The sequence below is a fragment of the Oncorhynchus clarkii genome, chromosome 25 (genome assembly GCF_045791955.1).
Source record: "Oncorhynchus clarkii lewisi isolate Uvic-CL-2024 chromosome 25, UVic_Ocla_1.0, whole genome shotgun sequence".
Classification (NCBI taxonomy): domain Eukaryota; kingdom Metazoa; phylum Chordata; class Actinopteri; order Salmoniformes; family Salmonidae; genus Oncorhynchus; species Oncorhynchus clarkii.
Genome location: NC_092171.1, coordinates 27,570,803 through 27,597,556, shown reverse-complemented (window position 1 = coordinate 27,597,556; position 26,754 = coordinate 27,570,803). Strand labels below are relative to the sequence as shown.

Sequence of the window (26,754 nt, the reverse complement as noted above, 5' to 3'; positions counted from 1 at the left end):
CACATAGGGTGGCGCACAATTGGCCCAGCGTCGTCCGGGTTTGGCAGGGGAAGGCCGTCATTGTAAATAAGAATGTGTTCTTAACTGACTTGCCTAGTTAAATAAGGGTTAAATAAAATAAAATAAAATAATTAAAATTCTCCCTCATACTTGATCTGCCCACACTGTAGCAATACATGTTCCACCATCTCTGTTTCCTGGCAATAATCACACTTTCCTGTTGGATGCTTTCCTATCACATTTAAGGACTTATTCAACAGGCTGTGTCCCACCCTTAATCTTGTAAAAATAGCCTCCTCTCTTCTGTCCCTTCCTGCCGTCCTCCCCTCCCCGACTTTCCTCTGTACTTGAAATAAATGCCTGCCCTTAGTATCTCTATTCCACTGCTCCTGCCATCTCTGCAGCATCACTGTCCATATCAGGCCTTTTGCCTCTGCCTTGCTCATTGAAACTACAACATCAACATCCCAACCTCTAACGGGACCCAAGTAAACCTTCTCTGTATACCCATCTGTCTAATCCTGCAATGGGTTTGTCGGCTATCGACATGATTATGACATCATGAAATTCAACTTTCTGATCACAGGCATTCATTCTCAATACTCCGTAAATTCTTCTTTAGCTATATTATTTAGTCTGTTATTATCAGCTGTTAACTGGTTGTTACTTGTAGACAATGACAACGGATGTGTCTTGACCCTTCCAGCTAGCTAGCTAATGTTAGTTTGAACTTCACTTAACTGTTTTTGGAACAACAGAGGCATGAGACCGCACAGTTGACACTGACAGTGTGTACAAAATAATATTGTTAAAGTAGTTGGTATCATCAAAATATTTTCTGTAAACAAACCAAGAAAACTTCAAATACATTAGCCCACACTTTCATCCCAGCACTCCTGGCTTTATTGCCCTAAATAATGCAATTAGCAAGCTATCAGGTTGTACCAGACTATTATGCATGAAAGGAGTGAGTAGACATGAAGGTACCAACAGGAAAGAAGACAGACAGAGGGACTTCAATATCAGAGATAGGCCCCCTTTTTCCAAGTCAGTGTTTGCTGCTGGAACAGCTAAGATAACCACTGAATACCAAAAGAAGAGGGCTGAGGCGGCCCTGTAGGAGGAAGAACCAGACTTCCCCAGAAAGAATAAGAGAGTGGAACCCCCAGACCACCCTCTCACTGCCTCAGAATGGGGGAGACTCAAATTGACTTCACCGAACCCCCCATCGCTTTGACGATGATGGCATCAATGCTGGCCGATGGGACAGACATTAGCGTGGCCAAGTCCCTATGTTGCCATGGACACCGGGACACTGTCTTACGAGCTGCTTCTTCAATACCTCACCCTGTGTGTCGGCAGTGGCCACCACTTGGAGGTGTTTAACAAGTATGACATCATGAGGAGCCAAATCATTACGTTAGACACCAGGGCCTCCAGCCTGCTCATAAAGGACTTCAGCCAATCAGAACGCTGGAAGGAGGCGCTATCACACCCATCAAGAGGGCCATCACCGCGTAAGTATGGCGATGCCATCATGGGGGCAGTACTGCATGGTGACGGTGCCACTGCCGGGGCCCTGTATGCCGAACTGATGGAGAAGGGCCTCATTCCCAACCAGGAGACATGACAGGCCCTATTCCAGTGTGGCCTCTCTCATCAGGGCCACGGGGACGGGCTGCAGTCCATCCTGCTTCATATAGAGACAACCAGACAACCTATCAGACAACCTATCCCATGGAGACTCTGGATAAAGATATCAAAGCTTGGTTTGAGAGGTAAGTCCTGAGTATAGGTTACTGAATAGGCCTACAATCACACAATATTATTGGGACAAAGCATGGGTTGTGCCTATTTTAGTGTGATGATGATATCTTCCTCTCTCCTGCCAATCTTCTAGACCAGAAGTGGAGTGGAAGCTGGTCCACCGTAGACCCCAGGTAACAACATAAACATTCTCCTCTTCATTAAACCATTAGACCTAATGAATTCAGATTTTTAATCAGCACTTTATAGGCTACTTCTATACTTCTAAAATAAATCTAGATGGCTGGAAAATTGAATTAATTTTTTACCTCTGGCCTCTTTACCCCCTGTAACCAGGGGATTGTGTCTGAGCTGTCAGGCAGAGCTGGAATTCATCACACAGAGTCAGGAGGAGTACGCCCAGCTCAAGGATAGGGTTATGGGGGATGTGATCCAAGGCAGAGATGTCTTAAATGAGACCACTCCAGAGGTTTGGGAACCTCTTTTTCTTTCTTATTTGTCTCCCTCTTGTCTATCACCACACTGGTAGTCTCCAAAAACATTATGCAAACTGTCTGCACTACAGGTCAGCTTTATGTTTTTTTATCAGCTGATCCTTTTGAGTACATTTGGTTGAACAAACACGTCATGTAAAAGTAGATAGATACAATGGCCAGTAGATGGTGCTAGTGTCGTATTAAATCAAGTCTGCACGATGCGAATTTAATGGCAAAGGGTTGTATTGTCAAGCAACTGCAGATTTCTCCTGCATTTCTCCAGATGCATGCAGTGAGATTTGCACATTTTTGATTTTGCATTGAACTATTCCTTTGGTGCTGGATGTTTGGGCAAACATTTTAAAAGTATTGATCAAACTAATCAGCTGAAAAATGCATAATTGCATGATACAGTGTTGTTCAGGGCTGATCTTGCTTTAGTCTTAGAGTTTGCTGTAGTTTAACGATTTATCTCATTCCTGAATTAGACAAGATCATTTGCTGCATGGGGGCCTCTTGTATGAGCTGGGTGTCTACTGATTAAATAGCAAGATGTCCTCCAAAGAATCAGGCATGTTTCACAATTAGATGAGATTATGGGGATTTCCAGTTGCAGCACATTTAGCTCCCCATGTCTTTCTATGCATCCCCCACTGAGCCCGCTCATAGTCAGTCAGCTCAGTCCAGCCACACATTGCAGACACTAGCAAAGGCTGGTCAATATGTAGGTGACAAAATACATTTCAGCCTTTACTGGCAAAGACCTGTTGCACCTCATTGGCTTTGTTAGACAGGCAGCCCAAATCTGCTAGTTTTGTTTCACTAATTGGTCTTTTGAACAATTAGATCAGCTCAGAAAAAGGGCTGATGTGGAAAGATCTAATGTGATTGGTCAAAAATGTCAGAATTCTTCCGCCTGTCTAAATGCAGTGTTTGATGATAGCTGCTTGTAGGCTCCTCCATTTATCACTGTTCCTATATGTGGCCATTTATGTTTCATCAATAAGAAATCTTCAGACGCATGGGAGGAAACATACAATTCTTTGAGACTGAGTCTTATCTTATGTACCTAATGCTCCTTAGGGCTCACACACAACAATAGCATTGACAGTCTGAGAGTACTTAGCACCTCTGAACGTAATTTGCCCACCGATTTTACATATACAATTTTGTGAAAATGTTGGCAGCCAGATGTCTACGGCGGGTGGTACTTAAAACACAGCGCACTAAACGATCGGCAGACGAACGCTATATACACATTCATTGCGATGTGTGAAAGCCTTTATACACAACATAACCTACAGACTACTGTGGGGAAAACACCATGTTAATTCTGTTTTGTCCTAATGGGAGAATGGGAACTCCTTTTTGTACAGATAAACTACATGACCAAAAGTATGTGGACAGCTGCTCGTCGAACATCTTCCAAAATCATGGTCATTAATATGGAGTTGGTCCCCCTTTGGCTGCTATAACAGCCTTCCATTTCAATTCCAATTCATCCCAAAGGTGTTCGATGGGGTTGAGGTCAGGGCTCTGTGCAAGCAAGTCAAGTTCTTCCACACCGATCTCAACTAACCATTTCTGTATAGACTTCGCTTTGTGCACAGGGGCATTGTCATGCTGCAACAGGAAAGGGCCTTCCCCCAAACTGTTGCCACAAGGTTGGAAGCAAAGAATCATCTAAAATGTATGCTGTAGCATTAAGATTACCCTTCACTGGAACTAAGGGGCCTAACCTCGAACCATGAAAACGAAGGATACGTATATAACCGTGGTTATGTGAGCTACAGTGGGGCAAAAAAGTATTTAGTCAGCCACCAATTGTGCAAGTTCTCCCACTTAAAAAGATGAGAGAGGCCTATAATTTTCATCATAGGTAAACTTCAACTATGACAAACAAAATGAGAAAAAAAATCCAGAAAATCACATTGTAGGATTTCTAATGAATTTATTTGCAAATTATGGTGGAAAATAAGTATTTGGTCACCTACAAACAAGCAAGATTTCTGGCTCTCACAGACCTGTAACTTCTTCTTTAAGAGGCTCTTCTGTCGTCCACTCGTTATCTGTATTAATGGCACCTGTTTGAACTTGTTATCAGTATAAAAGACACCTGTCCACAACTTCAAACAGTCACACTCCAAACTCCACTATGGCCAAGACCAAAGAGCTGTCAAAGGACACCAGAAACTAAATTGTAGACCTGCACCAGGCTGGGAAGACTGAATCTGCAATAGGTAAGTAGCTTGGTTTGAAGAAATCAACTGTGGGAGCAATTATTAGGAAATGGAAGACATACAAGACCACTGATAATCTCCCTCGATCTGGGGCTCCATGCAAGATCTCACCCCGTGGGGTCAAAATGATCACAAGAACGGTGAGCAAAAATCCCAGAACCACACGGGGGGACCTAGTGAATGACCTGCAGAGAGCTGGGACCAAAGTAACAAAGCCTACCATCAGTAACACACTACGCCGCCAGGGACTCAAATCCTGCAGTGCCAGACGTGTCCCCCTGCTTAAGCCAGTACATGTCCAGGCCCGTCTGAAGTTTGCTAAAGAGCATTTGGATGATCCAGAAGAAGATTGGGAGAATGTTATGTGGTCAGATGAAACCAAAATATAACTTTTTGGTAAAAACTCAACTCGTCGTGTTTGGAGGACAAAGAATGCTGAGTTGCATCCAAAGAACACCATACCTACTGTGAAGCATGGGGGTGGAAACATCATGCTTTGGGGCTGTTTTTCTGCAAAGGGACGCAGCACAGATATCAGCGAGGGGCACTCCTCTCAGTAGAGCCCAGGACGCAGCCACACCTTGTGTTGAATGTGCCACCTCAGATCCCAGCACTGGCCTTCCAGCCAAGCAGTATGCTGGCATAATCATGTCTATGATCCAGTGAGAGAGCCTCTGCTTTGATACCCCAGCCCCCAGGACTCTCTCACCATAGCAGACAAAGAGCTGGTCTGTTGTTCTCACTGACCGTGTCCGCTCCACATAGGGAGCCAGTGCCCGCACAGGGCACAGCATGCCGGAGGGAGGCCCAGGCTCCCCCGCCACTGCCGGGGGGGGTCGTAAGCAGACAGGATTAAAGGGATGTTCACATGTTTGTATGACAGAACCTTCGGGAGGAATGAAGGGTTGAGGCGGAGAGATATACTCCTCCCACCGGGGTCCTTCCGGTAGCACTCAGAACTTACCGAAAGAGCATGGAGCTCACCCACCCTCTACATGGAAGTAATCGCTACCAAGAAAGCCACCTTCATAGAGAGATGTTTCAGGGAGGCAGACTCCAAAGGTTCATGGCAGCTTTGCCAAAGCTGCATAGACATCCAGATCCCAGCTCGCCATTGAGCGGGTCAAAGCTGGATGCAGGCGACGAACAGCCTTCATAAACCTGGAGACCAAGGGATGTTGCCCCACTGGCCTGTCCATCCACCCCACATGGCAGGCAGATATAGCGGCCAAATACCCTCTCAGTGTAGAGGTTGCCAAGCCCTCATTCAAGGGAAACTGCAGGTATTGGAGGACATACTGCACCCCGCATGACTCGGGCACAACCTCAATACCAGTGCACCAAGAGCATAATAACCGCCAGTGCAACTGGTATGCCGCGGTTGTAGCCGGTGCCCTTGTACTCTGCATGGTGTTCATTTCGCCCTCCTGTAGTCCTAACATGGACCATTGGTGCTGTTTAGCAGCCAGGCCCACAGACTGAGGCGGTGTAGTCTTGAATGCCACAGAGTTCCCCCAGCCGCAACAGCAGGTTGGGTCTCAGGGGCAGTTGCCAATGTGTCCCAGTCAACAGGGCAAGGAGAAGGCTGAACCAGGGTCGTCTGGGACAGTATGGGGCCACCAGCAGCAGACGATGCTCCGCCATCCTGGTCCTGTCCAGCACAGCCTGGATCAGGGGAAAAGGGGGGGAATGCGTAAAGCTCCATCCCTGGCCAATCATGAGCCAGAGCATCCAAGCTCTGACATGGAGTACCACAGGAGGCAGTGTGCATTGTCCAGGGAGGCAAATGGGTCCACCTGCGACCTCCCGAACTTGTCCCACAGGTGCAACTCCAGTCCCATGGTGGCGGGCCCTCCCTCAAGAACATATCCACAGCTACATTCAGGATGCCAGGTATGTGCGCTGCGCGTAGAGACACTAGATGTCCCTGAGACCAGAGAAGGAGCTCCCGTGACATAAGATGGAGGTGGTGGGACCTCAGTCCACCCTGATGGTTGATGTAAACCACCACTGTGGTGTTGTCCATTTTCACCAGGACATGTCTTCCCTTCAGATGTGGAAGGAAAGACCGCAGGGCCAGCAGTACATCTCGGAGCTCTAGTGTATTGATGTGCCTGCTGCTCCAAGGGGGTAGCCAACAGCCGCTGGCTTACCTGCCCTTGGTCACATCCCCCCAGCCGATCTGGGAGGCATCTGTGCTGACCAGCTCCCGGCGGCATATCCTCAGCATCTCCAACCCACCTGAGAGAAAGGAGTGACAGCGCCACCTCAACAATGCTTTGAGGCACAGTGCGGTCACCCACAGCTGGCGGTCACCCACAGCTGGCGGTGACGGTGGTGCTTCGGGTGCGGCTGGTGGGAGTTGAACAACCGTTGAAGAGGCCGGAGATGGAGCAGGCCCAGGGGAATCAGCAACGAGGCTGCCGTCAGCAAGCCCAACAGGAGTTGGCAGGTCAGGGCGGATACCACCCGCTCCTGCCGAAAGTGGTCGAGACAAGATAAGATCGCCTGAACCTTCTGGTGGGCAGGCGTGCTCTTATGATAACTGAGTCCAGTTCCATGCCAATGAAGGCCATCCTCTGGGTGGGCGCCAGACCCAGCCCGCAATGTGGGTCAGGAGCATGTCTCTGTCTGACAGGACCTAGGTCCTGGTCAGGGCACAAATCAGCTAATCATTCAGGTAATTGAGGATAAACAACCCTCAGGACGTGAGAGGTGCCAGGACAGCGTCCATGCACTTTGTGAAAGTGCGTGTGCCAAGGCGAGGCCGAAGGGAAGAACCATGAATTTGTTAGCTGTCCCTTCGAAAGCGAATCGGAGGTACTGCCAATGAGCTGAGTGAACAGGAACATGGAAGTACGCATTGAGGTTTCGAAGGTCCAGAATCGGTCAAAATCCTCCGTCTCTTTTTGGGAGCACAAATTAGGTGGAGTAGAACCCACCTAGCCGTTCTGATGTCTCGATCCTGCGGATGGCACGCTTGTCCAGGAGTGAGGAGATCTCCAGCAGCAGGGTTTTCTTCAGGAGGTCGGCCACCGCGGTGACACAAAGGCCCCTGAAGGATGAGGGCCGGCACCGGAATTGGAGTCGGTACCCCTCGAGCATTGTTGACAACACCCAGTGGGACTCCACACCCTCCCCCCACTTTGCCCTTTGAGACCGGGAGAAGCGGCCGGGGAAGGGTGTGTCAGAGGTCCTGCCGTAGCCCACCTCTCCTCAGGTGCCCCAAGCGCCTGGGTTCCCCAGGTACGTCCCTGTGGTGGTGACGGTTGACAGGTTGTTGCTCCACCGCATGCTGTGCCCCTCCCTGCTGTCATCCCTCGGCATGAGGCGATGGGGCAGGAGAGGGATCCCACTATCGTTCGGGTGCATGTGGGTGGCGACGGTCCGTCTGCCTTGGACCCGGCCTGAGGAGGCGGCATGAACCGTCTCAGCGTCTCTATGAACCTTATCGGTCCGCTCCAGAATGTCATCAACTCCTGGGCCAAACGTCCGCCCTGGGGAGATTGGGAGAGTGGCAAATGTGCTCTGGAGAGCTACTGGCAGACCGGATTGGGCCAGCCAGAGATGGTGCTGGGAGGTAACCACCTGCGCCATGGCCCATCTGTTGACGCTGGCCACATCCCTCAAGAGCAGGGAAAGCAGGCGAGACACCTCCATCGCTTCCCAGAGGAGCTCCTTTGTGCCCTCCTACAGCCAGGGCAACAGAGCCTGCAGGTAGGCCTGCACCACTCTAAAATGTGCAGTTTTGTCACACAACACAATGCCACGTATGTCTCAAGTTTAGAGCGAGCATGCAATTGGCATCTTCAGTATTGATAAAGATATGCATATTGTATAATAAAGTAATAAGCTATTATGCAATTCGGAAATGCAATTCGCTGCTGCTTCATGTCAGTTAAATCCCTGTTTTGAGCTGTAATCCCTCTCTTTTGCTTTAGGTAACACTAGCTTTTTGTGACATGTTTATTTCTGGGCGTAGCTTGGACAGTTTTTAGCCCACTGTAGTTGTAAACTGCACAAAAGAGTTTCACATTTCAGCCCTCAATAGGCTCTCACATGAGTGACCCTGGAAAGTCCCTGCCTGCTCTGTTTGTGTGTGTGTGTGTGTGTGTGTGTGTGTGTGTGTGTGCATCCGTGTGTGCGCGTGTGTGTGTGTGTGTGTGTGTGCGCATGTGTTTGTGGGTGGACTCTAACCCCCCATGTCTACATGAGTGAGTAGTTTATGTAGTGAAACCACTGTGGGGCACTGAAAACTAACGCCTTCAGTCCTGGCACTGGAGCGTTGCTCCTTGCATGCTCCTCTGCAGCATCAGTGTTTTCTTTTCAAGGTTCAACTTTTGTTAAGTCTGTCGCATGAAACAGTGGGCTATACTCTGCCTTGTCTTAGGATGGTAAGTTGGTGGTTGAAGATATCCCTCTAGTGGTTGGGGGCTATGCTTTGGCAAAGTGGGTGGGGTTATATCTTTCCTGTTTGGCCCTGTCCGGGGGTATCATCGGATGGGGCCACAGTGTCTCCTGACCCCTCCTGTCTCAGCCTCCAGTATTTATGCTGCAGTAGTTTATGTGTCGGGGGGCTAGGGTCAGTTTGTTATATCCGGAGTACTTCTCCTGTCTTATCCGGTGTCCTGTGGGAATTTGAGTATGCTCTCTCTAATTCTCTCTTTCTCTCTTTCTTTCTCTCTCTCGGAGGACCTGAGCACTAGGACCATGCTTCAGGACTACCTGGCCTGATGACTCCTTGCTGTCCCCAATCCACCTGGCCATGCTGCTGCTCCAGTTTCAACTGTTCTACCTGCGGCTATGGAATCCTGACCTGTACACCGGACGTGCTACCTGTCCCAGACCTATTATTTGACCATGCTGGTCATTTATGAACATTTGAACATCTTGGCCATGGTCTGTTATAATCTCCACCCGGCACAGCCAGAAGAGGACTGGCCACCCCTCATAGCCTAGTTCCTCTCTATGTTTCTTCCTAGGTTTTGGCCTTTCTAGGGAGTTTTTCCTAGCCAACGTGCTTCAACACCTGCATTGCTTGCTGTTTGGGGTTTTAGGCTGGGTTTCTGTACAGCACTTTGAGATATCAGCTGATGTACGAAGGGCTATATAAATAGATTTGATTTGATGAACAATGCGTTCAGAACCAATTGAAAAGCATCTGCATAATTTTTGTCTAGGATTCACAATACAGCTTTGTATTAGCCAATTTCTCTTTCTGTCCCAATCAATACTTTTAGAGGTAAAGGCATAGCATAAACACAAAATAATCTTACACTGACATTTTGAAACAAGTTGACAGGGTTTTTTAGAATATAGACCCAGCCATAGAACTTAAACAAATGGTTTATTTTGCTTTAGACTAGACGTAATTAGATCACAGACATGGGTGGTGTCACGACTCCTACCGAAGGTGGCTCCCCTTCCTGTTCGGGTGGCGCTCGGCGGTCGTCGTCACCGGCCTACTAGCTGCCACTGATCCCTTTCCCCCCTTTCTGTTTATTGGTTTCACCTGTGTTCATTTACCAGCAGGCCCGCCTTTTGTTTTGGGAGATTGGGGAGGTTGGGGGATTTTTGTAGAATAGTTGTGGAATGTCACTGTGTAGCCTAATGCATTTAATATGTAGGCTCCTCAGTGCTTTTAGACATTTTATCTAGTTGATAAAATTGTTTCTCAGACTTCTGTCCTTTTTCCACATTGATAACTTAATTGTGCAAGAACAATGAAGAGCCATCAAATGTGAAAGAATCTCTTCCTACTTGTCACACGTGTATAGAGGAGCTGGCAGGAGGCAGTCACAGGTTTAGAACTACTGAATTTATTAAAGCAACATATATAAAAGCAGGACATAACCCAAAGTGCAAAATAATAAAGTACTCAGGAAATAGTAGAAGAGATTCCTCTCAGGAAAACAAGCAACATTTACAATGACCGACAAAGACAAATGACAGGGAGTATATATATACAGTGATGGAATGGGAATTGGAACCTGGTGTGTGTAATGATGACGTGACAAGTCCGGGATTGACGAGTGAATGGCGTTTGCCTGTAGCAGGTTCGGCAGCAACTAGAAAGCCGGTGATGCTGAACCCCTGAGCTGGACAGGAGAGGGAGGTCAATCAGCCCGACGCCTGTGGAAGTCCAGAATGAGAGACCGGTCTAGGACGTCCCGCGCCGAAACCCAGCACCGCTCTTCGGGACCGTACCCCTCCCAGTCGACCAGGTACTGGAGAGACCCCTCACAACGCCGTGAGTCCAACAGGCTGCGGACAGAGTACGCCGGGGCCCCCTCGCCGTCCAAGGGAGGGGGAGGTGCGTCGTGGAGTCCAGCACTTGCCAAGGGACATACATGAAATGAGGGTGAGATACGGTAATTGACGACGTGCTGGAGATGGGTGTGCGCTGTGTTCCATACCTCCTCGGCGCGCTGGAACCAATTCGTCCACCGCAGGAGCCTCTATCTGACTCCAGTGCCAGGGTGCCAGGGCCGGCTGATGGCCTAGAACACACTGAAAGGGTGCGAGGTTAGTGGAGGAGTGACAGAGGGAGTTTTGTGCATGATCTGCCCAAGGCAGAAACGCAGCCCACTTCCCAGGCCGGTCCTGACAGTAACTACGAAGGTACCTACCCAGTTCCTGATTTACCCTTTCCACCTGCCCATTTGATTGGGGACGGTACCCAGAGGTGAGGCTGACCGTGACACCCAGTCATTCGATGAAGGCCTTCCAGACATGGGAGGTGAACTGAGGACCACACGGTCAGACACAATGTCCCCCGGAATCCCATAGTGCCGGAAGACATGAGAGAAGAGAGCCTCCACGGTCTGCATGTCCATAGGGAGAATAGGCAGAGGAATCAAACCACAGGCTTTGGAAAACCGGTCCACAATGACCAGGATGGTGGTGTGCCCTCAGAGGGGGGAAGGTCTGTGACAAAGTCCACGGAGAGATGGGAGCAGGTTCGTTGTGGAACCGGCAGCGGGTGGAGTTTGCCATAGGGGAGGCGTCTCGGTGTCTTGCTCTCTGCGCAGGTGGAGCATGAAGAGATGTATACCCCTGAGCCAAGGTGGGCCACCAGTACTTGGCGGAGAGACACTCGATAGTACGGGCTATACCCAGATGCCCCGACACAGTGTGTGCCCAGGCGAGGAGACATTCCCGCACATCAGAGGGCATGTAGGTACTCGCCTCGGGACAGTGGGCAGGTGAGGGCTCCTGTCGCAGGGCTTAACGGATGTCCGCGTCCACACAGCAGGAGCCACAATGCGGGACGGGGGAACAATGGGTGTCACTTTCTCCCTCGGATCCTCTGTCCCATGCACTCGGGACACCGTATTGGCCTTGATGTTCTTAGATCCCTGCCACTAGGAGAGGGTAAAGTCAAACCCACTGGCTCCAGGTCATCTATAAGTCTTTGCTAGGTAAAGCCCCGGGTTATCTCAGCTCACTGGTCACCATAGCAGCACCCACCTGTAGCACGCGCTCCAGCAGGTATATTTCACTAGTCACCCCCAAAGCCTATTCCTCGTTTGACCGCCTTTCCTTCCAGTTCTCTGCTGCCAATGACTGGAACGAATGGCAAATCAAACAAAAAAATCACTGAAGCTGGAGACTCATATCTCCCTCACTAACTTTAAGCACCAGCTGTCAGAGCAGCTCACAGATCACTGCACCTGTACATAGCCCATCCAACTATCTCATCCCCATACTGTTATTTATTTATTTCGCTCCTTTGCACCCCAGTATCTCTACTTGCACATTCATCTTCTGCACATCTATCACTCCTGTGTTTAATTGGTATATTGTAATTATTTTGCCACTATGGCCTATTTATTGCCTTACCTCCCTTATCCGACCTCATTTGCACACACTGTATATAGGCTTTTCTATTGTATTATTGACACGGGTTCAGCCTCTTCACTGCTCGAATATACTCTAGGTTCCGGTGGTCCATCCAAATCAGGAATGTGTTTGAGCACCCTCCAGCCAGTGCCACCATGTTTTCGGTGACTTATTGATGGCCAGCAACTCACGATCCCCCATGTCCTAATTTCGCTCTGCAGGAGACAGCTTCCGTGAGTAGAAGGAGCATAGATGGAATTTAGACAGCGATCCAGTGCATTGGGAGGGAACAGTTCCTACTCCAACCTCGGAGGCGTCCGCTTCCACGATGAAGGGCACAGACGGATCAGGATGAGCCAGAACAGGTGCATTCGTAAAACGTTTCTTGAGCGCACGGAAGGCTTTGTTGGCCTCAGTCCAGCGCAGCTGTTGAGGACCTCCCTTCAGGAGGGTGGAGAGAGGGGCACATGGCAGAAGTCTTCAAAAAAGCAACCTGCAGGTCCCAGTATTCCTCCGGGATAGGGACGTGGGTGGCCTGGTCCGGACTTTCCACAGAGGTGGCACAGATAGACACCTCCCTTGACACTCCTGCGACCAACCCAACAACCTCCTCTCTGTCCACGATATCCTGGGGTTATGCAACTGTAACCAGGGGAAACCTAAAACTACGGGGTGTGCAGGAGAGTCTAAGATGAGGAAAGTGATGGGTTCATGGTGGTTGTGGCAACTGTGAGGGAAATGGGAATCATGGTCTGGCACACCAGTCCTGTTCCTAGGGGACAGTTGTCTAGGGCAAGGACTGGGATAGGAGGTTGTAAAGGGACTAGAGGAATGTGTAATGATAAGACCTTCTGACTGGTCTAGGAAATTGCTTGCAGAACATGAGTCCACTAGGACAGGACTCCGTGGGGGGCCAGGATAGTCCGGGAAGGTGACAGGAAGGAGGACGGGCTGGGTGGACAGAGAGAAGGAACCCCCGGGATGGGCGACAACGGGCACGCAGGAGATTATCCAGGCGGATGGCAATGGCGATGAGCTGGTCCAGCATAAGGTCCTCATCGGAACAGGACAGCTCGGTCTGGACATCCGCCTGTAGCCCACTGCGGGAAACCGTCAACAGGGCCTGGTCGCCAGTGGGCGCAGCCACCGTCCGGAAATCCAGAGCGTACTCAGACGCTCTCCTGAACCCCTGGAGTAGATGGAGGAAATGCTCACCTCCCTATTGGACCTCTGTAGGGTGGTCGAAAACGGCACGGAAGAGTTGGGTGAAGCGCTCATAGGACTGCACTTCTGGACCGTCCCTCTCCCAGACAGCTTGTGCCCATTCCAGATTCCGGCCTGTCGAGATCACCATTGCCACCTTGTCCCTCTCGGAGGCCGTCCCAGCATGACAGGCAAGGTGGAGGTCACACTGCAGGTTAAAACCCCTACAGTGAGCTGGGGTGCTGTGAAACCGCTCCGGGAGGTGCAGGTGGAGGTTTCTAATCAGACCGGGTAGATGGTAGTGGGGTGGCTGGAATGACCGCAGGGAGCTGGGAAGGTGGCGGTTTAGCCTGCAGCTGGCGTACAGTCTGGAGCACCTCGTCCATGGCAGTCTTGAGGTGCTCCAGGCACGAGTCGTGGTAGTGGAACTTTGTTCCTGTAGCGGAGAGGTCAGGATGTCCTGCTGCTTCCTGTTCTCGTGGGTCGTTCTCGTGGGTCGGTCATTCTGTCACAAGTGTAGAGAGGAGCTTGCAGGAGGCAGTCGCAGGTTTAGAACTCCTGAATTTATTAAAGCAACATATATAAAAGCGGGATGAAACCCAAAGTGCAAAATGGCCTGAAACAGGGCCTGAACATTTCTTGACTTCTGAATGTAATTTATTTCAGAACTTTCTCCTTTCTGCACAAAAGAGGGATTCCCCAAATATTCTTCCTCTTACCATTCTATACAGATGTCTCACTGCAATGCTATTAAAAATAAAAGTCATAATAATAATTTATTACATTTGCAAAGTGCTTTTTATTATACAGAATAATCTCGAAGTGCATAATATAAAAAGTGTAAACCAAATGGAAAAAATAAAAAATTGACACCACTAGACAGAGCAACTGACACAACTCACACAGCTGACACTACAAGGGACAAGTTACTAGCTTTAGTCAAATAAGCTACAATTCTTTTTAGAATTATTATCTGCATTTTTTATTCTCAAAGGTACAGTACAATCAAGCAGTTGGAGCCTACTTGAAGAATGGTTAGTATTTTGCAAGGGTATACAGTACTGTTGTTCTGGTGGACTTTGAGGTTTGTGTTGGGGTGTGGCGGGGGATTTCTCAGGCTATTTGCATCGTGGAGACAAAGAAGTGAAAGTAGTGGCCTGTTCCCATGGCTACAGTATTGTATAATAGACACTTATACAACATGATTTGTTGAACAATGAATGGACTCTGCAGTGTCCTACTGTAATCTCCTGTGTGTAGGCTGCAGTTGGTCAGTCTGGTTGCATTCTCTGGAAACATGAGGAACATATTTGCATATACGTGATGAAATCCTTTTTTAAGAAACATTTTAGTTCAGCAAAATACTTTAGATTTAGACATGTATGACCAGTATTTACCAACCTCCTACCAATGAAATGTAAATGGATCTCTATTTCCAATGCAGCAGTGACAGCAACACGAGAGACCTATGCATACATACAGTGTACAATGTACATGATAGACAGACATGTAGAGGTGTGGCCTGGAGTTGGCATGTGGTCCAGCCAGAAATTCCCCCACTGTACTGTGTACTGCCAGACTCATATATTGGAGCTAGTCCAGGTTCCCATTGAAATGGAAACAAGAAAAGAAAAACATGACAAAAAAAGGGAAGGTCTGGCTGTCAAGTTCAGTAAATGTTTAACAAGTCTTGCCCTGTTACTAAAAGTCATCCTTGTTGTGTACAGTCAGGCATGCAACGTGAGTTGGTGCTTGTAACTTTCAAGTCTGTTTTTGTCATGAAGTGATATTGTTCCAGCATGTGAATCCCCCCCACCCCCTTTATATTTCACCTAATATTTAGATATTTGATAGCTGTGAGACAGTGAAATGCATCATAAAAATGTCAATATTACATATGATATGCACTTGACATGCACAAACATTTAAAATGGAAGCACAAAGCATTTCACCAAATATGTAGCTTGGGTAACCAAATGTTTCTCCCTCTCCTAGGAGCTGGAGAGCTTCAAGAACTTTGTCAAGTGGAAGCCGGCCTTTGACATGGTCATAGATGGTTTCAAAGTTGCCAACATGGGCATCAAAGGGAACCAGTCGCAGATGGTGAGTGCTCTGCCAGATCTCTCATATCTGGCGGTGTGAATCCAGAATATATAATTGTCATGAGTTAAGAAAATAGACAAGGTCTTGCCTTAAGGCAGTGACCTGCCAAACTCAATGGAGCAACAATCTGAGCAAGATGGTACGAAATGTTCCGAGCCTAGGTTGGCACTGTTGATCTGACCATAAGATCTGACACATAAGGTTGAGATGTGTTATTGATGTGGCTTCTGCAGTGCAATTAGACTGCAGCTGATGGAATCTCCACGTCCCAGCCCTGCCCTCTCCTGCCGTGCAGTGCCCTGCCCAGCCCTCTCCTTCCATGCCTTCTCCTGCCCTTCTCTACAGTAGCTATTAGAACATAATGAACACCCACAGCTGCTGTTACCATTTCCAGTTGGCAAGGCAACAGCTCATGTTAGTGTGTTTAGGTTCATGCTGACTCACTGTTACTCTTCCTCTGTCTTCCAAACTAAGCAAACCACAGTCCGTGTCACTCAAAAAGCGATCTCCCAATGCAATGGGTGGATTTCCTTAATCTGGATTTCCTACTACTTGAGTGGTCGAGCATCAGTCATCATCATCTATCTAACCATTAGGCTACCTGCCTCCCCCTCTGATAGACCCCTCGGATAGAGCCAAATACAAATATCCTGAAAGGGAACGTCTTGAATTCCATTGAAGTGACTTAGTTGTAATGCCAGTCTTCCCCCACTTGAGACACAGTGGAGATGGCATTGTCACAGCTGCAATGTGATGTGGGAGGCTGTTGTTTAGATTGGATCCTGTGGGAAAGATGGGTATACATTTGTTCATAGCCTAACCATACTCTGTGGGTTTCTATCTGTAAGCAGAACCCTCAGTCACCACAGTCTGACCACACAGTGTGAATAATGACATTCCTTTTCCTCCCTCCAACTCCCCACAACTGTGTGGCATTATTGTTTCTCTGACAGGTGAAGTGAGCAGGAGGGGCTGTGGCCTCAGGTCACTGACTGCACTGACTGCTTTCAAATAACTGACTGCTTTCAAATAAATAAATAAATAATACATTTCTTTTTTATATTTAAAAATATAAGAGTTCTGTGTTTGTATAATCGCAGCACAGAGAGTATTGTTTCAGCACACCTACAGACCCTGATGCCTTATTGGGGGGGGGTTTCCTCTCCGGTTCTCACATGACTAACATCAGTATTTCAAGTGTGTGTGTGGGGTAAACTTCCATCCCAGTTATGAGCTAAAGGCCACATCTCCCCAACCCACACGTCTGCAGCATCAACCACATCGGACAACTAGACACGTCAGAGTTTTTTTTTGTGTGTAAAACCATGAATCTACTATTAACAGATATTTGCAATAAGCAATGACTTTTAATATAGAAATCATTGCGTAATTAAATAATTATTCTGTGTTGATTTTTTTCCATCTTCCTCTTCTTGCTAGAAGAGAGAATGAGAAACTAAAACGGATACAACAATGAGGTGAGAAATATAAAGGTTACAGCTAAAGGTTCATGGCTCTTGTCTCAAGCTTTACTTGGTAAACCTTACACCTGCTACTCCAAGCTCACTTCCCCCATGATGAGTTAGCAGAACACAGCCACACCCACCGGCTGTTCCCAGGTCAACACTTCCTCATCTAGAGTGGACAGAAAGAGAACAGGGTGTGATTAGGGCTGTTGTGGTGACCAAATTACTGCAACACCTGCAGTCCTGAGTCATGACCCCAGTAAAAATTCGAAGTGACCGTTGAATCATGGTAATCTCCTTTTATGCACTCTGGACATGCATTAGTAGTACTCAACTCGCTAATGATCACCAGGTCCTAATGGCCTGGTACTAAGGGCTCTATTGTCCCTCTAACCACTCTGACATCAATGCAAACACAATCGATAATCAATAAACACTTCCAGTTCCAGTCAAAAGTTTGGACACACCTACTCATTGAACGGTTTTTCTTTATTTTTACTATTTTCTACATTGTAGAATAATAGTGAAGACACCAAAACTATGAAATAACACATATGGAATCATGTACTAACCAAAAAAGTATATTTTATATATATTTTATATTTTTCAAAGTAGCCACCTTTTGCCTTGATGACAGCTTTGCACACTCTTGGCATTCTCTCAACCAGCTTCACCTGGAATGCTTTTCCAACAGTTCTGAAGGAGTTCCCACATATTCTGAGCACTTGTTGGCTGCTTGTCCTTCACTCTGCAGTCCAACTCATCCCAAACCATGTCAATTGGGTTGAGGACAGGTGATTGTGGAGGCCAGGTCACCTGATACAGCACTCCATCTCTCTCCTTCTTGGTCAAATAGCCCTTACACAGCCTAGAGGTGTGTTGGGTCATTGTCCTGTTGAAAAACAAATGATATTCGCACTAAGCTCAAACCAGATGGGATGGCGTATCTCTATCACACCATCACACCTCCACCTCCAAGCTTCATGGTGGGAATCAAACATGCAGAGATCATTTGTTAACCTACTCTGCATCTCACAAAGACACGGCGATTGGAACCAAAAATCTCAAGTTTGGACTAATCAGACCAAAGGACAGCTTTCCACCAAACTAATGTCCATTGCTCGTGTTTCTTGGCCCAAGCAAGTCTCTTCTTCTTATTGGTGTCCTTTAGTAGTGGTTTCTTTGCAGCAATTTGACCATGAAGGCCTGATTCACACAGTCTCCTCTGAACAGTTGATGTTGAGATGTGTCTGTTAATTGAACTCTGTGAAGCATTTATTTGGGCTGCAATTTCCGGGGCTGGTAACTCTAGTGAGCAGACGTAACTCTGCAGCAGACGTAACTCTGGGTCTTCCTTTCCTGTGGTGGTCCTCACGAGAGCCAGTTTCATCATCATAGTGCTTGATAGTGCATAGTGCATAGTGCTTGGTTTTTGAAATTCTGGAAATGTTCCGTATTGACTGACCTTTATGTCTTTCAAGTAATGATTGACTAATTTCTCTTTGTCTATTTGAGCTGTTCTTGCCATAATATGAGCTTGGTCTTTTACCAAATAGGGCTATCTTCTATATACCAGCCCTACCTTGTCACAACACAACTGATTGGCTCAAATGCATTAAGAAGGAAAGAAATTCCACAAATGAACTTTTAACGAGGCACACCTGTTAATTGAAATGCTTTCCAGGTGACTAACTTGTGAAGCTGGTTGAGAGAATGCCAAGAGAGTGCAATGAAATGGACAGCACTTTCAGAGGTGATGATTAATTCCAAACACCCATATGCATATTAGACCTTATACATAGGCCTAAAGTAATGATGGACTGAGTAAATTCAGAAATTTTTCATACCCTTTGACTTTCTCCACATTTTGTTACGTTACAGCCTTATTCTAAAATGTATTACATAATTTGTTCCCCTCATCAATCTACACACAATACCCCATAATGACAAAGCAAAAACAGGCTTTTAGAACATTTAGCAAATGTATTAAAAATAAAAACTGAAATACCTTATTTACATAAGTATTCAGACCATTTGCTATGAGACTTGAAATTGAGCAAAGGTGCATCCTGTTTCCATTGATCATCCTTGAGATGTTTCTACAACTTGATTGGAGTCCACCTGGGGTAAATTAAATTGAATCGACATGATTTGGATAGGCACACACCTGTCTATGTAAGGTCCCACAGTTGACAGTGCATGTCAGAGCAAAAACCAAGCCATAAGGTTGAAGGAATTGTCCGTAGAGCTCCGAGACAGGATTGTGTCGAGGCACAGATCTGGGAAAGGGTATCAAAACATTTTTGCAGCTTTGAACATCATTATTATTTTATTTATTATTTTTAGTTTACACCCTTTTTCTCCCCAATTTTGTGATATCCAATTGCGATCCAATTACGATCTTGTCTCATCGCTGCAACTCCCCAACGGGCTCAGATGTAGCGAAGGTCGAGTCCTCCAAAACATGACCTGCCAAACCGCACTTCTTAACACTTGCCCACTTAACCCAGTAGTCAGCCGCACCAATGTGTCGGAGGAGACACCGTCCAACTAACGACCAAAGCCAGCCTGCAGGTGCCCATCCAAACCCTTCCCTAACCCAGGTGAAGCTGGGCCAATTGTGCACCGCCCTATCGGACCCCCGGTCACAGCCGGTTGTGACACAGCCTGGGATCGAACCTGGGGTTTTAGTGAGGTGAAGGTTCAACAGAGTAGGTGGAATGAATACACCCCTAATCACACGCTAACAGTTCACTTTCATAGCAGCCACATAAAAACAGCATGATCACTTTGCTCGTTGTAGACCTACATATAATTACTTCTCGCAACTATCTATTCAGTCTCCTCCTCACCTTTTCCCTTCACTTGCACAACACATCAGCTGTCTGTGACCAGATGAAAAAACCTTTCCAAGCCAAAACTTCATATCATGACCGCTAACCGCTACACACAGCCTACATCGTTGTCACATCATAGTCAAAACCGCTAAAATCATGCAGTACAGTGTACAGTCAGCAATCAGATTAGCAGTTACACTGGCCTGCCCCGGTGGCAATACATTAATAAAACCAAATGCTTACCTTGACTTGGAAGAGTTCCAGTGAACAAAGCTTATGATTTCAGTGCTAGATTAATTCTCTGATCCTTTGATTTGGTGGACGAAATGTCAGTTTATGCTGCAAGAGCTCTGATAGGTTGGAGGATGTCCTCCGGAAGTTGTCATAATTTCTGTGTAAGTCTATGGAAGGGGGTGAGAACCATAAGCCTCCTAGGTTTTGTATTGAAGTCAATGTGACCAGAGGAGAACGAAAGCTAGCTGTCCTCCGGCAACACCATGGTGCTCCCCTACAGAATAATGGCTGAGGCAACTGTAGACAATTGCAAAACAGTTTTTTTAAATCAATTATTTGGTGACTTCAATATATTTAGTATAGTTTAATCTATACTGAACAAAAATATAAACACAACATGCAACAATTTAAACGATTTTACTGAGTTACAGTTCATATAAATGTCCTTGGAAGAAATGGCAGCAGTTTTACGGGTGCCTAACCAACTGTGCTATTATGTGGGGGGTTTTCGGGTTATTTGTAACTTATTTTGTACATAATGTTTCTGCCACCGTATCTTACAGCAAAAAAGGGCTTCTGCATATCAGGACAGCAATCACTCACCTCGGATTAGACAAAGATTTTTCTTCAACAAGCAGGACGAACAGGATATACTGCTAACATCCGACGAGGCCAACATCCCCGTTATTGGCAAGAGAAAGAGATGCAGGTACAGAGGACACAGAGCGGGGTGCCTCGTAAGGATCCGCAGAAGGCGAGTGGGAAAGCTGCCATTACCGTCAGTATTACTCGTCAATGTACAATCATTGGACAATAAATTAGACAAGGTACGATCACAAATATCCTACCAATGGGATATCAAAAACTGTAACATCTTATGTTTCACGGAATCGTGACTGAATGATGACATGGATATTCTGTTTATTTACCACCACAGATGGATGCTGGCACTAAGACCACACTTCGACTGCACTTATAAGGAAATAAGCAAACAGGAAATTGAGCACCCAGAGGCAGCGCTCCTAGTGGCCGGTGACTTTAATGCAGGGGGCCTAGCGTCGTCCGGGTTAGGGAGGTCTTGGCCGGTATGGATGTCCTTGTCTCATCGCACACCAGCGACTCCTGTGGCGGGCCGGGCACAGTGCGCGCTAACCAAGGTTGCCAGGTGCACAGTGTTTCCTCCGACACATTGGTGCGGCTGGGTAGATCGAAAGGGTAGAGCTGCCGCTTTCAAGGTGCGGGACTCTAACTTGGAAGCTTATAAGAAATCCTGCTATGCCCTCCGACGAACCATCAAACAGGCAAAGCACCAATACAGGGCGAAGATTGAATCTTACTAGACCGGCTCTGACACTCGTCTTATGTGGCAGGGCTTGCAAACTATTACAGACTACAAAGGGAAGCACAGCCACGAGAGCTGCCCAGTGACACAAGCCTACCAGACGAGCTAAATCACTTTTATGCTCGCTTCGAAGCAAGCAACACTGAGGCATGCATGAGAGCATCAGCTGTTCTGGATGACTGTGTGATCCCGCTCTCCGTAGCCGATGTGAGTAAGACCTTTAAACAGGTAGTTCAACATTCACAAGGCTGCAGGGATAGATTAACAGGATGTGTGCTCCGGTCATGTGCGGACCAACTGGCAGGTGTCTTTACTGACATTTTCAACATGTCCCTGATTGAGTCTGAAATACCGACATGTTTAAAGCAGACCACCATAGTCCCTGTGCCCAAGAACACTAAGGCAACCTGCCTGAATGACTACAGACACATAGCACTCACTTCTGTAGCCATAAAGTGCTTCCGAAGGCTGGTAATGGCTCACATAAACACCATTATCCCAGAAACCATAGACCCACTCCAATTTGCATACCGCCCAAACAGATCCACAGATGATGCAATCTCCATTGCACTCCACACTGCCCTTTCCCACCTAGACAAAAGGAACACCTACGTGAGAATGCTATTCATTGACTACAGCTCAGCGTTCAACACCATAGTACCCTCAAAGCTCATCACTAAGTTAAGGACCCTGGGACTAAACACCTCCCTCTGCAACTGGATCCTGGACTTCCTGACGGGCTGCCCCCATTTGCTGAGGGTAGGTAGCATCATATCTGCCACGCTGATCCTCAACACTGGAGCCCCCAGGGGTGCGTGCTCAGTCCCCTCCTGTACTCCCTGTTCACCCACGACTGCGTGGCCAGGCACGACTCCAACGCCATCATTAAGTTTGCAGAAGACACAACAGTGGCAGGCCTGATCACCGACAATGAAGATACAGCCTATAGGGAGGAGGTCAGAGACCTGGCCGGGTGGTGCCAGAATAACAACCTATCCCTCAACGTAACCAAGACTAAGGAGATGATTGAGGACTACATGAAAAGGAGGACCGAGTACGCCCCCATTCTCATCGATGGGGCTGTAGTGGAGCAGGTTGAGAGCTTCAAGTTCCTTGGTGTCCACATCACCAACAACCTAGATTGATCACCATGACAATAAACCATTAAACACACCAAGACAGTCATGAATAGGGCACCACAAAGCCTTTTCCCCCTCAGGAAACTTTAAAGATTTGGCATGGGTCCTCAAATCCTCAAAAGGTTCTACAGCTGCAACATCGAGAGCATCTTGACTGGTTGCATAACTGCCTGGTACGGCAACTGCTCGGCCTCTGACCGCAAGGCACTACAGAGGATAGTGCGTACGTTCCAATACTACACTGGGGCTAAGCTGCCTGCCAACCAGGACCTCTACACCAGGTGGTGTCAAAGGAAGGCCCTAAAAATTGTCAAAGATCCCAGCCACCCCAGTCATAGACTGTTCTCTCTACTACCGCACTACAAGCGGTACCAGAGCACCAGGTCTAGGACCAAAAGGCTTCTCAACAGCTTTTACCCCCAAGCCATAAGACGTCTGAACTGGTCATCAAATGGCTACCAGGTCTATTTGCATTGTTCCCCCCCAACCCCTCTTTTATGCTGCTACTACACTCTGTTTAGCATATATGCATATCACTTTAACAATACATTAATGTACATACTACCTCAATTAGCCCGACTAACCAGTGCCCCAGCACATTGGCTACCCAGACTATTTGCATTGTGTCCCACCACCCACCACCCCCCAACCCCTCTTTTACGCTACTGCTACTCTCTGTTTATCATATATGCATAGTCACTTTAACCATACCTACATGTACATACTACATCAATTAGCCAGACTAACCGGTGCCTGTATATAGCCTCGCTACTGTTATAGCCTCGCCACAGTTATTTTTCACTGTCTTTTTACTGTTGTTTTTTTATTTCTTTACTAATCTATTGTTCACCTAATACCTATTTTTTACTTTGTTGGTTAGGGCCTGTAAGTAAGCATTTCACTGTATTCGGCGCACGTGACAAATAAACTTTGATTTGATTTGATATAAGGAAATCAGTAAATTTAAATAAATTCATGAGGCCCTAATTTAACATGACTGGGCAGGGACGCAGCCATGGGTGTTGCCTGGGAAGGCATATGCCTACCTACTCACTGGGGAGCCAGACCCTGCCAATTAGAATTTGTTTTTCCCCTCAAAAAGGCTTCATTACAGACAGAAATACTCCTTAGTTTCATCAGTTGTTTGGGTGGCTGGTCTCAGACGATCCCAAATGTGAAGAAGCCGGATGTGGAGGTCCTGGGCTGGCATGGTTACACGTGGTCTGCGGTTGTGAGGCAGGTTGGACCTACTGCCAAATTCTCGAAAACAACATTGGAGGTGGCTTATGTTAGAGGAATTAACATTAAATTCTCTGGCAACAGTTCTGGTGGACAGTCAGCATGCTAACAGCATGCTAATGTGCAGCCAGCATGCTAATTGCACGCTCCCTCAAATCTTGAGACATTTTAGAGTAAATACTGCACATTTTAGAGTGGCCTTTTATTATCGCCAGCACAAAGTGCACCTGTGTAATGATCATGTTGTTTAATCAGCTTCTTGATATGTCACACCTGTCACTAACAGGAATGTAAAGAAATTTGTGCTCAAAATTAGAGAAATTAGCTTTTTGTGTGTATGCATAATTTCAGGGATTTCTTATTTCAGCTCATGAAAAACAGGACCAACACTTTACATGTTGAGTTTATATTTTAGTTCAGCATAAAAATTATAACTTTTTAAATACTTGACTATTTTTATTTTTTAGGAAATCCTCCCTTTCCTCTTATGAGGATCCTCCACTGATTGTTAAATGTACAAGCCTTCAGCCTATGCCATGACGTATAGCCAGACAACATACAGTAGGCCAAAACATATTCTGTTCTTCTGAAATACATTTTATTCATGTCATGTTTCTTTAGACCTGCCTAAAATAAATAATGGATTTATTGTCATGGTGTATATTCAATTGATTTATTCAACTTAAATGTAGATGTTCCAAAGGCGTGCATCACCAGCTTGTTGTAATGAATACTCAGGGAGAAAAAGGTGTAGATTCACACACAGAGCACGGCAGATGTTTATTAAGCCTTCACGGAAGGCAGGAACGTGGTCGCAGGCAATGGTCATACACAGGTAGGCAGTCAAAAACAAACAATACCTCACAACCATTCAAACAGAAAGAACTGAACTAATTAGGGAGCTGATGAGACCAGGTGAGAAACGAACACAGGTGAAATCAATGAACAAAAATGAAAGACAGAACACAAGGTTGACTAAGAAAAGAAAAGCAGAACCTTACACTTGTATGCCGATTATGTTAATTACTTTTGCATGACAATAACCAGCAAACAAAATGTCATGACTGCCACGGCCCTAGGTGTGATCTTTTTAAAAAGTGCCAAATAATGGCATGGTGTTTGCACAGGTCCTCTTTATTTAACCCTTATTTCACCAGGTATGTTGACTGAACATATTCTAATTTACAGCAATTCTCATTTGCAGCAAGGAACCTAGGAAAAAGTTGCAGAGATGAGATGAATGAGACAAAAAATGTAATTATCTCAGTCAAACAGGTGCAAATTGATAGCAAAGTAATATAAAGATTGCAATCAGCTTTTTAATATCCCCTTTTTTTGTCAAAAGTGGAAAATATGCAATATCCTGTAGAAAATAACTCCCATCATCATCACTGCTGAGTAGGGTTGTACAGGAACTCGAATCGGGTTTTCTGGAAAACCAGGGAAATTTGGGAAAGTTACTGGATTTTTGCAACCCTACCTGAGTAAACCAATAGTTAATACCAAAAAAAGCCAAAACAATGGTTAAGCATTGAGAATTAATGTATCTATAGCTGATGTAGGCCGTCATCGTAAATAAGAATTTGTTCTTAACTGACCTGCATAGTTAAAAAAAAAAATACAAAAAAAAAGAATGTGTCTTGTCTCAGACTCAACCAGGGAAATTCCCTACAGAGGAAGTGAATGAAGGTAACACATGACTGACTGAGTATTCATCCCAATGGGCGAATGCATTGTGTTCTTTCATTCATAAAAATCTTATATTGACGGATAGAATGTTCACCCTAAATGCAATGCATTATATTGGCTAACCTTTGTTGATCTTCTAAAAGCAAAATAATGTTTATTAAGGCTGGCATGCAACAAACATTTTGTTAAAATTTGCAAAGAAATGAGTGTGACATAAGTGATGATGGCTAAATGTCTGTGTTTACATGCAGCTCCTGGTGGTGGTGTCAGAGCTGGAGCGACAGGGCCTGGTCATTCTGGTCCTGTGGAGGAAGCACATGCAACGGCCCTCACGCAGCTGGGACAGACATGACATGAGCCTGGCCCAACAGAAGGCCCACTGCTTCTTCACTGACATGTGAGTTCAGCTGTATACTCTGTCTTACAAACTCAGTCCTATGTCTTTACAAACCAAAGCTTTCTGGAGGATCATATTAGGCAACGCAGTATTAGAAAGGTGTTCTTAATGTTTTATCCACTCTGTGTATTTGTGTGCAATACATTGTGTATTCTTTGGGTTTGTTTGGTTCTTGACACCTCTGGTTGTTTGACAGTTCTGAGTGCCACACTGCACTCTGGGAACCACTGTAACTTTGAGCTGGGACCTGATGCGGGACCACAAGGCCTGCCTGCCCGATGGTGCTACTCGACGCCTCTTCTTCAAGTGGCAGAGAGGGCACTAGCTGGTGCTGAGCAGTTACACTCTGGGAAAGAGTGTACGATTCCAGGTGAAAGTAAAAGGGAGATGGAGCTTGCTTATTTATTATAAATCAATGCATAAATGCATGTTGTCTATATGGGGACCTAAAATGAACGTTGTGCGCCGCCCTATCGCACAGGGATACAGCCAGGATTTGAACCAGGGTGTCTGTAGTTATGTCTCTAGCACTGAGATGCAGTGCCTTAGACTGCTGTGCCACTCGGAGCCCCAAATAAATAAATGCATGGCATGTGTGTGTTTGAGGTTATTATAATTCTTGTGGTGTTCTGTTACTTTTTTTTTCAGAGGATGTCAAGTTATGACACCATTGTCCAGACAAATGGAGGCTCCTGTCACATCCACTATGATGAGAATGGGGCAGAGAGATAAACTTATTTAGTTCCCCAGAAGTGTCTTTGTCTCACCAGGGCAAAATAA

At 46.5% G+C, this 26,754-nt stretch overlaps 1 protein-coding gene across 1 annotated transcript; it reads left to right on the top strand.

The window, feature by feature from the left end:
• The first annotated feature begins 526 nt into the window (after positions 1 to 526).
• On the top strand, positions 527 to 26,754 carry LOC139383611 (protein only RNase P catalytic subunit). The gene is given in 12 exon segments (XM_071128167.1): positions 527 to 530; positions 855 to 1,223; positions 1,226 to 1,289; positions 1,291 to 1,697; positions 1,700 to 1,778; positions 1,893 to 1,940; positions 2,104 to 2,236; positions 15,524 to 15,631; positions 25,829 to 26,009; positions 26,171 to 26,210; positions 26,212 to 26,344; positions 26,623 to 26,754. Coding segments are annotated over 12 exon segments (1,698 nt in total).